The sequence below is a fragment of the Phoxinus phoxinus genome (assembly GCF_949152265.1).
Source record: "Phoxinus phoxinus genome assembly, chromosome: 9".
NCBI lineage: Eukaryota > Metazoa > Chordata > Actinopteri > Cypriniformes > Leuciscidae > Phoxinus > Phoxinus phoxinus.
This window is the reverse complement of record NC_136884.1, coordinates 25,002,039-25,017,285: the sequence shown is the minus strand read 5'-3', so window position 1 is coordinate 25,017,285 and position 15,247 is coordinate 25,002,039. Positions and strand designations below refer to the sequence as shown.

The 15,247-nt window shown below is 37.2% G+C and overlaps 1 protein-coding gene across 2 annotated transcripts; it reads left to right on the top strand.

Annotated features, from left to right (window-relative positions):
• Window positions 1-12,791: 12,791 nt before the first annotated feature.
• LOC307003678 (uncharacterized protein) lies at window positions 12,792-15,023 on the top strand. 2 transcript variants are annotated; one of them, XM_079622392.1, is made up of 7 exons: window positions 12,792-13,307; window positions 13,485-13,647; window positions 13,724-13,905; window positions 14,004-14,163; window positions 14,266-14,354; window positions 14,613-14,820; window positions 14,915-15,023. In XM_079622392.1, the coding sequence occupies exons 2-7, from the start codon at window positions 13,488-13,490 to the stop codon at window positions 15,010-15,012; spliced, it is 897 nt and encodes a 298-aa protein (XP_079478518.1). In that variant the 5' UTR covers window positions 12,792-13,307; window positions 13,485-13,487; the 3' UTR covers window positions 15,013-15,023. The 2 variants fall into 2 exon arrangements, with proteins under 2 accessions (XP_079478518.1, XP_079478519.1); XM_079622393.1 differs by lacking the exon at window positions 12,792-13,307 and having other exon boundaries at window positions 13,393-13,647.
• Window positions 15,024-15,247: the final 224 nt, after the last annotated feature.

Below are 15,247 nucleotides of genomic sequence, written 5' to 3'. Positions count from 1 at the left end.
TAGAGGAAATAAAATCAAGTCTAGATAGTGGAGGAGTTGTAGGAGCGGTCTTTCTTGACTTGCGTAAGGCATTTGATACAGTAAACCATGAACTACTGATAGATAAATTAACACATTTCTCTATTAGTAAAAGTATGATTAATTGGATTCAATCTTTTCTCAGTGCAAGGCAGCAGTGTGTATCGATAAATAATGTATCATCTCATATCATGTCACTGATCACTACATGGTAACTTGCATACTACGTACGGCTGAAATGTGTCATGTTGCGCCGCGTTATCGACCAGGCAGAACAATCCTTCCAACTACTATAGATAGATTCTTGAATAGCTTACCTGATCTATCTCAGCTTCTCAGTGAACCCAAACAAACAGATGAGCTAGAGGAAATGACTAGCAGTATGAGCACCATTTTCTCTAGTACATTAGAAATTGTTGCACCAATTGACCGTTCGCAAAAGCCACGCCCCTTAGTTATTGTTACTACGCCCGTCAAACAATTGAGAACCAGACACATGGCTGGGTTGAGCTCCATACATTAAGTGATTGGTTTTGGAGTAATGCAGCAGACATATCCTCCAAGGCACGACAGAAAGTATAGACAGAATAGCGCACGGGAGCACATGCACAAAACAGTTTTGTAAAATTATATATCAATAATTTTTATTTGATCATATATCATTTTACAAAACTGTTTTGCGCATGTGCTCCCGCGCGCGCTATTTCAGTCACAACACTGCAATCAGAGGACGCGCTGAAACCATCAACTATCCATGCTGTTCTCTTCATAACTCGTAGCCGACTGAGAAGGACATATTTGTGTAAATAAATAGTTGTGCAACTGCGCGAACTTTGTTTTGAAGTTTAATGCTTGAGTTCCAGAGGAATTTGTGACTGTGTACCTGTTAAACCACATCTAAGTTTCGTAATTAGTAAGTCCGTGCTTTTTCTCTTTTTTTCTCTCTTGTTTGCTGACTGATGAGGGGGCCGCAGTGCCGCAGTGAAACGGTGTTTGTACATGTAGCCTATTTTTTAATAATAGTTGCAAGCAATCATAAAATACAGCAAGTTTTAAGCCCGTGCAGACCTCACTGCCATAGGCGCATCATTGCACTATCTTGCTGAAATCGGAATGTTTGACGGAGGTCCTTCTCCTTAGTTACAGATGCTGAGCTAGGATTGGGATTTTGCGAACGGTCAATTAGATTAAAAAAGGTAAGAGAGAAAACTAAAGCACCATGGTACAACAGTGCTACGCATGTTATCAAGAGAGAAACTCGTAACTTAGAGCGCAAATGGAAACAAACAAATTTAGAGGTCTTTAGAATTGCGTGGAAAGACAGTATGTCACGTTATAAAAAGGCTCTAAAAGCAGCCAGGGCTGAGCATCTCCGCAAACTAATAGAAAATAACCAAAACAATCCAAGGTTTTTATTTAACACTGTGGCTAGATTAACAAATAAACAGACATCACCTGAACAAAATATTCCATTACATTTTAATAGTAATGATTTCATGAATTTCTTCACTGAGAAAATAGAAAGCATCAGAAACACAATTGTAAATGTACAATCTTTGACAGCGTCTTATGATTCAGCCTCAATTATCACCCCTCAAGAACAACTACAGCGCTTTACAACTATAGGACAGGAAGAGCTAAATAAACTTATCACTGCATCTAAACCAACAACATGTTTATTAGATCCAATACCCACTAAACTACTGAAAGAAGTGTTACCTGTAGTGGAAGAGCCTCTTCTCAATATTATTAACTCGTCTCTATCTTTAGGACATGTTCCAAAAACATTCAAGCTGGCAGTTATAAAGCCTCTTATTAAGAAACCACAATTAGATCCAAATAACCTAGCAAATTACTGACCCATTTCAAATCTTCCATTTATGTCTAAAATACTAGAAAAAGTTGTGTCCGCTCAACTGTGCTCTTTCTTGCAAGAAAACGATATCTATGAAAAGTTTCAGTCTGGATTCAGGCCACATCATAGCACAGAAACTGCGCTGGTTAAAATTACAAATGATTTACTTTTAGCTTCTGACCAAGGCTGTATCTCAATACTAGTTTTACTCGATCTTAGTGCTGCATTTGACACTATAGATCATAAAATACTCTTAGATCGACTTCAAAATTACACTGGTGTTCAGGGACAGGCATTAAGCTGGTTTAGATCGTACCTATCAGACCGTTACCATTTTGTCCATTTAAATGGGGAAAAATCAAAGATAACGTCAGTAAATTATGGAGTGCCGCAGGGATCTGTATTAGGCCCCCTGCTATTCTCAATTTATATGCTGCCACTTGGTAATATTATAAGAAAACATGGAATAAGTTTCCACTGTTATGCTGATGACACTCAATTATATATTTCATCAAGACCAGATGATAACACTAAATTATCTAAAATGACAGAGTGTGTTAAAGATATAAAATATTGGATGACGTGTCATTTTCTTCTATTAAATTCAGATAAAACGGAGGTATTACTGATTGGTCCAAAAAACTGCCCACAAAACCTCTTACAATACAACCTTAATCTAGATGGACGTCCTGTTACTTTATCCTCTACAGTAAAAGACCTGGGTGTTATACTAGACCGCAACTTGTCTTTTGAAAATCATATTTCAAATGTCACAAGAACAGCCTTTTTCCACCTTAGAAACATTGCTAAGCTACGTAATATGCTATCAGTTTCTGATGCAGAAAAGTTAGTTCATGCATTCATGACCTCGAGACTAGATTACTGTAATGCTTTATTAGCTGGTTGTCCTGCATCCTCAGTAAACAAGCTACAATTAGTCCAAAATGCAGCTGCTAGAGTTCTTACTAGGTCAAGAAAATATGATCATATAACACCAATTTTATCATCTCTACACTGGTTACCTATTAAGTTCCGTATCAATTACAAAGTATTGTTACTGACTTATAAAGCCCTAAATGGTTTAGCTCCTGTGTATTTAAGAGATCTTCTATCGCCATATAATCCATCGCGCTCTTTAAGATCGCTAAATTCGAGGCTTCTGGTCGTACCTAGGATAACTAAGTCCACTAAAGGAGGGAGGGCGTTTTCACATCTAGCTCCTAAACTCTGGAATAGCCTTCCTGATATTGTCCGAGGTTCAGACTCACTCTCCCAGTTTAAAACTAGATTAAAGACGCATCTCTTTAGCCAAGCATTCACATGATGCATCTCATACCTTTTATACTACAGTTAAATCAGATAAAATGCATTCATATTATGAACAGCAGCTACGCTAATTATTTCCCATCTGCCTTTTTTGTTGTTATCTCGGGACACCTGTCCCGAGATAACTCAAATAGAGTTCGTCAGCTCCAGTTATGTATCCAGCCTCTCATGGAGACTTCAGATGCCCCAACGCCTGTGATGAGACGACTCGACGCCTGTGAAGAGACGACCCAACGCCGGCGATATGTTATGCCCTAAATTTTATGATTAACTAACTGTATTTTTGTATGTATATTTTTGAAATGCATTTTCTGTAAAGCTGCTTTGAAACAATATGTATTGTGAAAAGCGCTATACAAATAAACTTGAATTGAATTGAATCTCCCTTACGAGCATGCACTATGGGTGTGCCGCAGGGCTCTATATTAGGGCCCTTGTTGTTTTCTCTTTATATTAATGATTTTCCGTCTGTGCGTATTAATGCTAAAATGATAATGTATGCTGATGATACAGTGGTGTATATTCATGGTAAAACTGTTAAGGATGTTGCCCGAAAGTTAACTGAGGAAATGGAAAAGATTACCATTTGGTTGAAAAACTCTCACTTAACTTTGAATGTTGACAAAACGGTTTCTATGTTTTTCACAAACCGCTGTAAGTTCTCACTATGTGAAACTGAACCAAAAATCATAATCGAAGGTCAAGAAATCTCAAGGGTTGACCAAATTAAATATTTAGGAGTCATTCTTGACCCAAATTTAAATTTTAAAAAACACATTAAAAAGATAACCAACACATTGAAAATTAACATAGCACATTTTAGATATATTAGGAATTCTTTGACCATAGATGCATCTAATATATATCTAAATGCGATGATAATTCCGCACTTTCGTTACTGCATGACGAGTTGGTCACAAGCATGTAAAACAGCATTAAGGCCCCTGGAATCATTGTACAAACGTTCTCTTAAGGTTTTTGACAAGAAATCTCGGCTATTTCACCATTGTCATATTCTTAAAAAACATAGTATATTAAGTTTTGAAAACATAATCACATATTCTACTCTCTGTCTTATGTTCAAGATAATAAATGGTACTGTAGCTCCTCCGTTAAAAAAGTTTATTTCACTGAGCTCAGAAAGTACTTCTCGAGCCACTCGATCGACTGTTCGGGGCGAGTGCAGGATTCCTCGTTGTAAAACAGCATTCGGCAGCTCAGCTTTCTCAAGTGTGGCCATCAGACAGTGGAATAAATTGCCAACAGAGCTAACCACATGTGTAAATTTTAACATTTTTTCACATCGGGCCAAAAAATGGTTTCTTTTAAAACAAACATGTTTACATAATGTATTGTAATTGATATGAATGTGAGTTGTATTTTTAAATGTTGTGGAATGAAGGAAGGGTGTGATTATTACTATTATTATTTTTGTTTTTTGTTTTTGTAAGACTATTGACATCAGCCTGCCGAGGGACTACAGGTGAAAATTAGCACAAGTGCTACAACCTGGTAAAATGCATCTCTCCTTTTTAAGGTTAATGTATATTTTGCATTGTCCCTGTTTAAATAAATAATAATAATTAAAAAAAATAGTCCTCTCTGCGGGCAGGAACGTTGTGAAAGAGGAAATGGAGCGCACGCAGGAGCTTGTCAATTTGCCAGGCTGTAAAGCCTGTCTTCATGGCATTGTGGAGAGTGTGAAGTCCACAGCTCCCAACTATCAGGACTTGAGCACCTCCATACAGCTCTGTATGCTCCTTTTGAAGGAGATCGAGGAGCTTGAAGTTTACGTTGGGGCCATCCATTTCCACAGAGAGGAGCCGCCTCATGTTGAGCTGAGAAAGTTTTGTTTAAATAACATTTTTTGATAAACCACATTCAATATACAGACCGACAGTAAAACTGTATACAGAATCAAAAATTATTTCTAAACGTATTTAGAGGTATGCATCACCTTTTATGTCAAATTCTTAAACAAATTATATTAATTTGTCAAATTAAATTATATTAGAATAACACAGTACCACTGTCAAATTAAATAATTAAATTAAAATCCATCCTTGCAGTGCAGAGAGGTGACACAGAAGCGGAATCCGAACTGGCATTACTACTCCTCTCCACTCCGACTTCAACAAACAGGAACTGGACAAATACTCTGATTCATTCTGAACTTCTGACCTGTAATGCTCCTGAATCATAATCATCCACTGTTCACTCATTGGCCAGAGGAGAACTGGCCCCCGACTGAGCCTGGGTTCTCCCAAGGTTTTTTTTCTCCCTTCTGTCACCTGATGGAGTTTTGGTTCCTTGCCGCTGTTGCCTTACCTTCTGGCTTGCTTAGTTGGGGACATTTAATATTCAACAATATTATAGATCTGCCTTAAAGGTGGATGATGATGAAATTGTTTTTTGTATTATTTTCAAGTTATCACTGTGAAGCTGCTTTGATACAATCTGTATTGTAAAAAGCGCTATATAAATAAAGGTGACTTGACTTGACTATATTTACACTTAATTTGCAATTGCATAAATAAAGCTATTCAATATTTAAATATGAAATTATTTATAATTTTAACATTTTAATTAAAGGGTACTTTAAATATGAAACTAAACCCGCCAGTAGGTGGCGGTAAGTCACTGTCTTAATAAGCGAGTTGTTGGAGTCATATTCAACCGATTTGTTCAAACGGACGATTCATTCATTGAATCAAATGATTCGTTCAAAACGCGGATTTCAGTTTTAAAGGGGTCATGACATGAGAAACCAAATTTGCCTTGATCTTTTGGTATATAAGAGGTCTTTGTACCATTAAAACGTCCTGCAAGTTTCATAGCTTAAGACGTCCTCCCCATTATAAACGAATCATTTATTTAATCAAGCTCTAAATACAGCTCGTTCTGGATCCATGGTAAGAAGTGACGTCACGGTACGAAGTGACGTACCAGCGTTTGCATATGACCGCCTCCGTCACAAGACAACTACGCTTAAAGCGCAAGACAACTACGCTCATTTCGTATCGTTGTCGCGCCCGCGCCGCGCGCCTCACAAGTGTTCAGTCGACGGACAGCGAGTGGGTCTGTGTACAGGGAGATTACGACGCCGCAGATGTGCTGTTCCTGGCTGTGGACAAACTACATCTTTGAATACGCTGCGAAAGATCCAGTCGGCAGGGAAAAATGGATGCACTTTATTTTTTGTGGACGTCTCAGTCACGGCAGTGTTAGTTTAAGCGTTTGTTCTGTACATTTGAAGGATGACTAACTTTGAGCTTTGCCAGAAAACTGTTGCTCAAAGATAAGTCCGTGCCGTCTATTCTGGGCTCAGCATCGACGACGCAAACTGTAAGTAATGTATTTAAAACTTTAAACTACTTTTTAAATACGCTGAAAGATCCAGTCGTCAGGGAAAAATGGATGCACTTTATTTTTTGCGGACGTCCCAGTCACGGCAGTGTTCTATACATTTGAAGGATGACTGTTTTGAGGAAAAAATCCCAATATGATGCTTGGCTTTGCCAGAAAACTGTTGCTCAAAGATAAGTCCGTGCCGACTCTTCTGGGCTCAATAAAGACGACGCAAACGTACTTTTTACCATGGCTAATATAAACACATTTGTATAAGAAAATCTTGAAAATATGTCGCCTTTCTAGTAGGCCTACATGTGATAGAACATTAAAAATGTTGCCTTTATCAATGCTGCATCTTCAAAGATGCCCTGTGCATGCATTTTTGTCCGTGGTACACCCTATCATTTCATTGGAATTAGTTAAATAATGTTAAACTGTTAGCAAATGAAGCTATAGGATAATTATGCAACAATAATCCGTTTTCAAGTGTCTCGGGTTAATTTTTTTTTATTAATTCAAAATAGTTTCACTTTCCATGTGGACACGGGCTGATCCAGTCTTCGTTGTTGTGGTGATGGTTCATTTTCCTCTGATTCCTCATCTGATTCCGGCTCAAACATAATAAGGTTTTATCATTGCAAGAGCCATCGCTTCGCATGCATCACCCGCTATTAAACAGTTACGCCGAATCCGCAAACGTTCTGGCTGGGGGCGTTAATAATTGATGCATAGGCACTGACGTTAGCCAATCATAACAGTGGGCGTTAACACTGAACTCTTAAAGGGGAAACACCCCCAAAACAGACTGTTTGGATCAGAGGATGAGAAATAGGGTGGGAAAAGGTCATAAATCACTACATTTTAAAAGTTTTTTGTAAAAAAAACTATAGTAATACTATAATTGCACCTAAGGGAACATAATAATAAAATAAAAAAAAAACATGTCATGACCCCTTTAAAAAAAGAATCGCTGTCTGTTGGACTACAGTTTCATTATGAAATTCTCGTCGGCGAAATAAAGGGGGAAACAAACAATATTGTGTCTAAAAAGTAACACACAATGTTAACTTTATTGTTAATTTAACTGTTGTATAAAATAAATAGCACATTTGCAATTGTGCACAGGAAAACGGCACTCTTGCTCGTGATATTCTAATATAACAACATATGATATAAATATAATAAGACAAAAACTAATTTGGGGACATAACGTTACCTATAACTGCACTGACACATCACGCAGTGAAAGCAAGCATGAGAGACAAATGCGATGTCAGCTCGCACTGGCAGTGACTCGTCCCCTTACAAAAATAACCTACAGGAATCCTGCAGGATTTTCATTTTTCTGCAGGTATCCTGCAGGAATGATAAAATCCTGCAGGATTTTTCACTTGTGCTGCACAACAGTCCTGCAGGAATTATAAAATCCTGCAGGATTAAAAAAAAATTCTGCAGGAATTATAAAATCCTGCAGGACTTTTCACTTGTACTGCACAGCAGTCCTGCAGGAATTATAAAATCCTGCAGAATTTTTTTTTTTTCTGCAGGAATTATAAAATCCTGCAGGATTGTTTCGCTTGTGCCAAAGAACGTATATTGACAAGAAGTGAAAGCCAATAGAACGTTCCATTGCAACACCAGCGCCCAGCAGCAGCCCTACGTTTCCGCCATTTTGGGGTGAAAGCGACTCGGCAGTCCACTACTAGTGATGTGTCGTTCGCGAAGGAGCCGGCTCTAAGAGCCGATTCTTTGAGAAGAGCCGGACTTCCCATCACTATCCACTAGCTTCTTGCTGTCGCTATGGCAATATCAGCTGCTTTATATATATAAAAAGTAAATTAAAGATCAAATCCTAACTGAATGATGACAACATATAATAACGTACAATCACTGATCATCAAATCCCGTTTAACAGTTTATTTCACAGACTTAGACAAGTCACTGCTTTCTTTTATTCCACTTGGACTTCATTGTCATTCTGTTTGTTTATGTGTAACTGTTACGGTAACTGTTATCTGTGCTGTTGTCCAGTAACTCCAGTTGGAATCTTCACCCCAAAATGGCGGCCGCGCCACCTAGTGGCTGTTACCCAGAAAGCATCAGAGTTTCGCCTCTTGTTCTTCTATACTCTTTGCTTGTGCTGCACAGCAGTCCTGCAGGAATTATAAAATCCTGAAGGATTACATTTTTTTTCTGCAGGAATTATAAAATCCTGCAGGACTTTTCACTTGTCCTGCACAGCAGTCTGGACTGTCGTGCACCTCATGCAGAAACAAAATGTTTCCTTACAGGAGTTTTTTCCTTTAAATAAAAAATAAATAAATACAAAATGACAAATACATACCTACAGGTTTTGGTTTCAGGATAGGCTATATAATGTCTAGACTAGAGAATAAAACTCTGATAGCTGCTGTAGTTTTATACAATTCATGCAATTTATTTCATTAGATTAATTTCATGGAACTATTTTTTTATATGTTATGCTCTGTCTGTTGGCAGCAATAGAAACAATGAATCTTAACAAATAAATTAATAAAATTAAGAGTAAGAAAAGATATATGCAATTATAAAAAATTAACCATTTCTCTAAATCATTTCAAAATTATGCATTTATGCAAGCATCCGAGACATTTCAACATTCACGAGATAGGAGTCTGTATACTGTACACTTTTACCTTGTATAACATTAAGATGCAAATCCAGCTATTTATTTTTAATCCAACTCCCATCTATTTGGTTGGATGCAAAAAAAAATATTTGCAATACCTGGTAGGTCCTTGAGGTAGACACAGGTTGAATGTATGTCTGTGCATTTTACAAGTTCAACTGAGTCTATTCCTCTTTCTTTTAAAATGCTTGTTGCTGTTATCCCCGATTCTCTGTCTTTGCTGATGTCATTACTTGTTGTTTTCATAACATCAATGAAAGCATGACCCTCTCCTTGTGCATTACCTACATCTATAAATGATCGTATTAATGCTATAGACCCATGTTTGGTTTGAACTGCATGATTGATTCTTTTAGATAAAGATTTTGCTCCTTTTGAATGGATTCGCTTGCCATTAACCACAGCCCTAGAATAAAAACTGAAAGCTTTATTTACACTAAAACCTGACTCTTGAAGGAGATAAGACTCTCTTGGGGTTGGCTGTCGTACATGTGGGCATCCAAGAAACATCACGCTAGAACTACCAATACACTTTTTCACAATCTTGGTGCCTCCCAACATTTTTTCAACAAAGCTTTTGCTTTGCTGTGTTTGTTCATCATTGAATACAGCAGCAATGAGTCGTGGAACATGTTGGTAAAGATTAAACATGTTAACAATTTGTTCTGCTACAGCTTGTGTGCCATGAAAGAGTTTCTGAAGGTGTCCATTATGGGACTCATATAAGAATGCACTGTGACTCCATAAAGGACCCCAATTTTTCACAGATGCTGCTGCATGTACAAGTATGTGGACATTATAAGACACATGACACTTTACATACAGAGACTCAAAACGGCCAACAAATGCTTTTAAAAGGCCATCAGCTTTATCAATGTCGTGGGGGGGAATTGAATCTTGAAGAAGAATGTATGTAGCCTGTACTAGAAGTAGTAAATGTTCAAGATATTTTCTGGGTAAAATGCCGAACAAACAGGGAAGGCTGTAAAATAAGAGAAAGTGTCTGTATTCCGAAGCTTTCCAATATTTACGCAAAGAAATTGAACGAGGTGGTCTTGTTATACTTGCAGGTGGTTTAATGGCAAGTAACCTTCTTTCAATTTGCTCGATTTCTCTTCCAATGTACCAAGGCTCTGTATGGTATTTGGAGTCAAACCATAGGGTAGTCAGCTGGCGACAAACACCAAGTAATATGCCATGCATGTAATCATATGCAAATCCAGAAACCATGTTAAAAAACATCAGCAGCATTAGAGGAGATGGACCTTTTACACCATTTATGCATGTTCCAGAATCAACAGCTTGCTGAGCATCTTTAGTGTGTTTTTTGTGTGATCTCAGCTCTGGCTCCGTTGACTGCAAAGGATACACCCTTGTAAACCCATTACCCTTTTCTACAACTTCACCCTTTTCTAAATTGCTTGACATTCTGTACAGCACACCGAGCCACTGAATCACAAATGCAAAGCAAACTGTAAACATGGACTATTGAGTTTTCTCCTTTCCACTGACAAGGTAACCCTTGGTTTTCAAGACTTCGCAATTCATTAACAAATGATTGCAGAAATGAGTTCATTTCTGGCTTTCTTGGGCCAAACCACAAACCGCCAAGAATGACATGCTTTGCCCTAAGATTAGGGGGGAGCTCGTTGATTGTAACTTGAAGTGGCCAGATATGAAAAGGAGAAGATTTGAAAATTGGAACACCATCAACATTCCATGACACTGAAATATTCGCCAAATATGGTTCATTTAGTGCATCAATAGATTTGTACATAGTGCCATCAAATATGTCTTCAACATTTTTTGAGTTGCACTTTGTCCTTGACCATTTGTAATTCAGAGACTGACAAAAATCGGTATCCTTAAATTTACCTCTTAATTGATCTGAAATAGATAACTTGATAAAGACAGAGCCAGATTTGATTAGGTTTACCATGTCCCCTGGGGTACCATTGCATGAAGAACAATGGGTGGGGATTTCATTACCAAAGAAATATTGGCAGGATGGGCAAATATACTGGACTTCAAAAGTGTCACAGTGAAAGGATTTCATGAACTTGTATAAGCTATCTGGAACACCATTGGTTGAATCAGGAGAGTGGAGATTGATAAGATCTAACAAGTCACTCAAAGCCACTTTGGATGTTGTATGCCTGAGGCTGTAGGCAAGTATACACAGTAGAGATTCTTCATTAGTGATTTTGGCATTTGGATATATTTTTTCCTCACTGGCACGCCACTCTTCTCTTTCTTCTGTGCTTCCCTCACAAACTGCACTGTGGTTTCTGTCAATCTAGAAAGTAAATATTGCACTAATTACAAGCTTACACATAAAGAAGTGTGTGTTTTTAAAAAAGTATGAGACTAGACTAGATACAAATTCAAAGCTGCATTCTCACATGAGTCTGTGGAAAGTTCTCATAAGCAGCGCTAAAAACATCATCCTCGTCATCAGCGGAAAAGCTTTCCTGTCAGAAATTGCGCATTTATTGCACATTAAAACAAAATCCATATATGAACACAGATATTTACAAATGTATGCAAAAAACATTGGATTAAAAAAAAAGATCGGAAAAAACATTCTCACATCAGCATCTGAAAAGTTCCCATCAGCATAGCTGACGACCTCATTCTCATCATCAGAAGAAAAGGTTTCCTGTAAGACGTACAGATACTTGGACCACTAGTTTTATGCATGTAAATTCAATTGAATTCAATATACTAGTGTATATACTTTTCACTTTCCAATTTAGATATGTAGGCTACTGGCTGAAAAGGAACAAAGAATTGCCAACCTTATGACAATAAAGAATCACAATTCTAAAAAAAATTTAAAATAAACTATTCTCACATGAGCATCAGGGGAGTTCCTGTTAGATTGGCTGATATTGTCACCACTGTCATCATTGGAAATGTTTTACTATGCAATTATAAACATACAGGAGCATGTTAGACATGGCTTCTTGTCTACAACAAATGACCATGAATTTATCACTGAAAATGTTTTTAGGCCAACATCAAAACCTGAATTACTTCAACTATATCGGGAATAAGCCATGTCTTGTATGATCTTCTTTTTTTTGCGCCTGAAGAAGAAGAAGAAAGAGCAGACGTCTTTGCTTATTTGATTAATGTAAGTCAATGTGTAACTGTACAATAAGAAGCAAATTGGCTGAATTACAGTTATTTGCATATTCTGAATTCAGCAACCTATTATATTCTGTGTCCATCGTCTTTTTGTAGCTGCTGGAACAGGTGCCTCTTCGTTTAAGTATACTTTATACTCCATTTGTATCCTTCAAAAAGAAACAATTTAGTGTTATTTCTTTGTAAATATAATAAAGTTTTTTTTTTTTTCATTAACCAAATAGCTTAATCCAAATTTTAATGAGAACTAAATGGCTACAATAACGAATCTGGGTATTTGACAAAATTGACTTAGTAATAATAGGATCACATTGGCCTATTTTATTTTAGAAGGCTATTTTTTTTAAAGAAAATAAAAGTTTGGTCGTGAAAGAATAGTGTTTCAAGGAATGTTGAATAAGAGTCTTTCACCCTCAAAAAAGACGCTCGTGTAACTTACATAAACAACTGGTAAATGAATCTTTTTAGAGATTCGATTCACTGAGGTGACGTGTTTCATTGACGCCCTACTCGCTACACGTAGCCGATTCACGTGACGTCATTAAACGTCATTCAACTGTCACTTTGTCTTGTGAAGGTAAGTCCGCCTTTTATTATATATTAATTGTATCGTTATAATGCTTTAAATTACTGTTCTGTTATACTTTTCTAAATTAATGTGTATTTGTAACACTAAAACATATGAAGTTGATTTTTTTCTTTCTTTTTTTGCTGTCGATGATATTATAGGCTATATTATAGGCTAATGATACAGCCTATCAAAACTTTTTAAAATAAATTACTATACAAAAATTTGCTTTATCTATTGTTAACAAAAAACATTAATTTGTTTTGTATTATTTTCATCACTAATAATTGATATATTGTACCCTTTTCTTACCTTAGATTATAAATAAATTATCTGCACCGGACGAGACCGCTGGCTTGTTGACGTTAAAGGTAACACTGTTGTCATGGATACAATCAGCTGAAGGCAACAGATGAATGTGAATGATGAGACTTTAGAGTTTTGTACACCTTTGGATTCATATATATTTTATTAATGTATACATTTATTTATGTACATTCTATTGTATGTATGTAAATATGTATGCATGTAATTATTTATTTATTTAGAAAATGAACAAAATATGGGTTCTGGTGGAATGGAGGGAGGAGCCTCCCACCTATGATATTGTCCCTAAAAAGGACATACTAAAAAAAAAGTTTGAACCTGGAGATGTTGTGGATGTGGTGTATGAAGAGGAAAGTTCCCCAGCCACAGTTATAGATATTGATGGTAAAAGTTCAGCAAACAAGACTCAGTCATGATAGAAGATATGCATTTCCTACTTGAGTATTTTTTGTCCCTTTAGAGAGCAAAGAAACCCTCAGGAGGAGGATGTTTAGGCTAGAGGGGAAAAGAAAAAAACAGCCATGCATGCTAAATGAAGCAAAAAGAGTGGCAAAGAAAAAAAAAACATACACTCCAACTCAGTCCCCATCTCACTCCAAAACGTCCCCATCATCTGACCAAGAGCCTCCGGTCAAACATCAAGTAATACCTACATCTTTTAAATGGCTACTTTTATGATACTTTTTTAAATCACAAATATGAATGACACCGAGATACTAATATTGTGTGTCCATCTTTAGGTCATCCAAAGAAAAGATAGCGTTTTAATGCAAGTAATAAACAGCATGGACAGTCAGGCTGGAGAGCCTTCAAGCCGAGAAACTCGACTTGAAAACGAAATTCGCAAACTGAAACAAGAAAATGAACATCTCAGAGCTCTTAATATATCTCTGCAACAAGGTATTATTACTTTTTTATGTATTTCTGCCTATCCATATATCAATGTATCTGTCAGTGTGGTTGTCTGTTAATAATCTTGGTTTTATTTTTATTTTTGTAAAGAAATTCTTCCAATGCTCAAGAGCATGAACCATGAACCTCTTGTTAATCAACCACAAGATAGTTCAAGACAGAAGAATCCCCCTGAAAAGGTGAATAAAAATATATTTGTTTGTTTATAAAGCCTATATTCACGTAACGTGTTCTGCAGAAGTCGTAGAGGGCATGTTAACTTTTGTAACAAAATACAAATTTGGTATAATCACCCCCTTGCCTATAATACAGCTGGCACACTAAAGCAAAATATAGAACTTTTTAGAATCTATAAGCCTAACACTTTTGCACAGTATCTATGTAGTCAACGTTAAATGCTTTTAGATATAGTGTCCCTCATTTTTTTTTCTTGACAGACACAGGGGCTAGGAGTTAGTACAGCTGTCCTGACAAGTTGTGGACGGGGTGGCACATCATGTTCTGCCATGGTAAAAGATCTGGCGGTGGCAGTGTTTGGGAGAGAGACATTGGCCACACATGGGCTATCTGGAAGGGCTGGCAATGCTAACAAAGACGCTATAGCAAAGCCAGCTCTTGACCAGGACAAAGTTGTGCTGATCCTAGGTGAGTAAAATGTAATGATGAAAACATGATTTTGCAGTACAGTGTAAAATTGTAATCATGTTATCAGATATGATAAGTGGAATTGCATTTACAGACACAGTGCAAAAAAAGTTTCCTGATGTTCCCAAAAAGTTCATCAGGGCAGCACTAAGGGAAAAGCTAAATGATGAGCACAAGTTACGAGTAAGGTAATAATTTGTCATTCGCTCGCCTCTCTCTCTCTCTCGACTCGATCTCTCTCTCTCTCTCTCTCTCTCTCTCTTTCTCACACACACACACACACACACACACCTCACACATTCATCTCTCTCTCTCTCTCTCTCTCTCTCTCTCTCACACGTTCATCTCTCTCTCTCTCTCTCTCTCACACACCTCACACGTTCATCTCTCTCTCTCTCACACACACACACACACACACACACACACA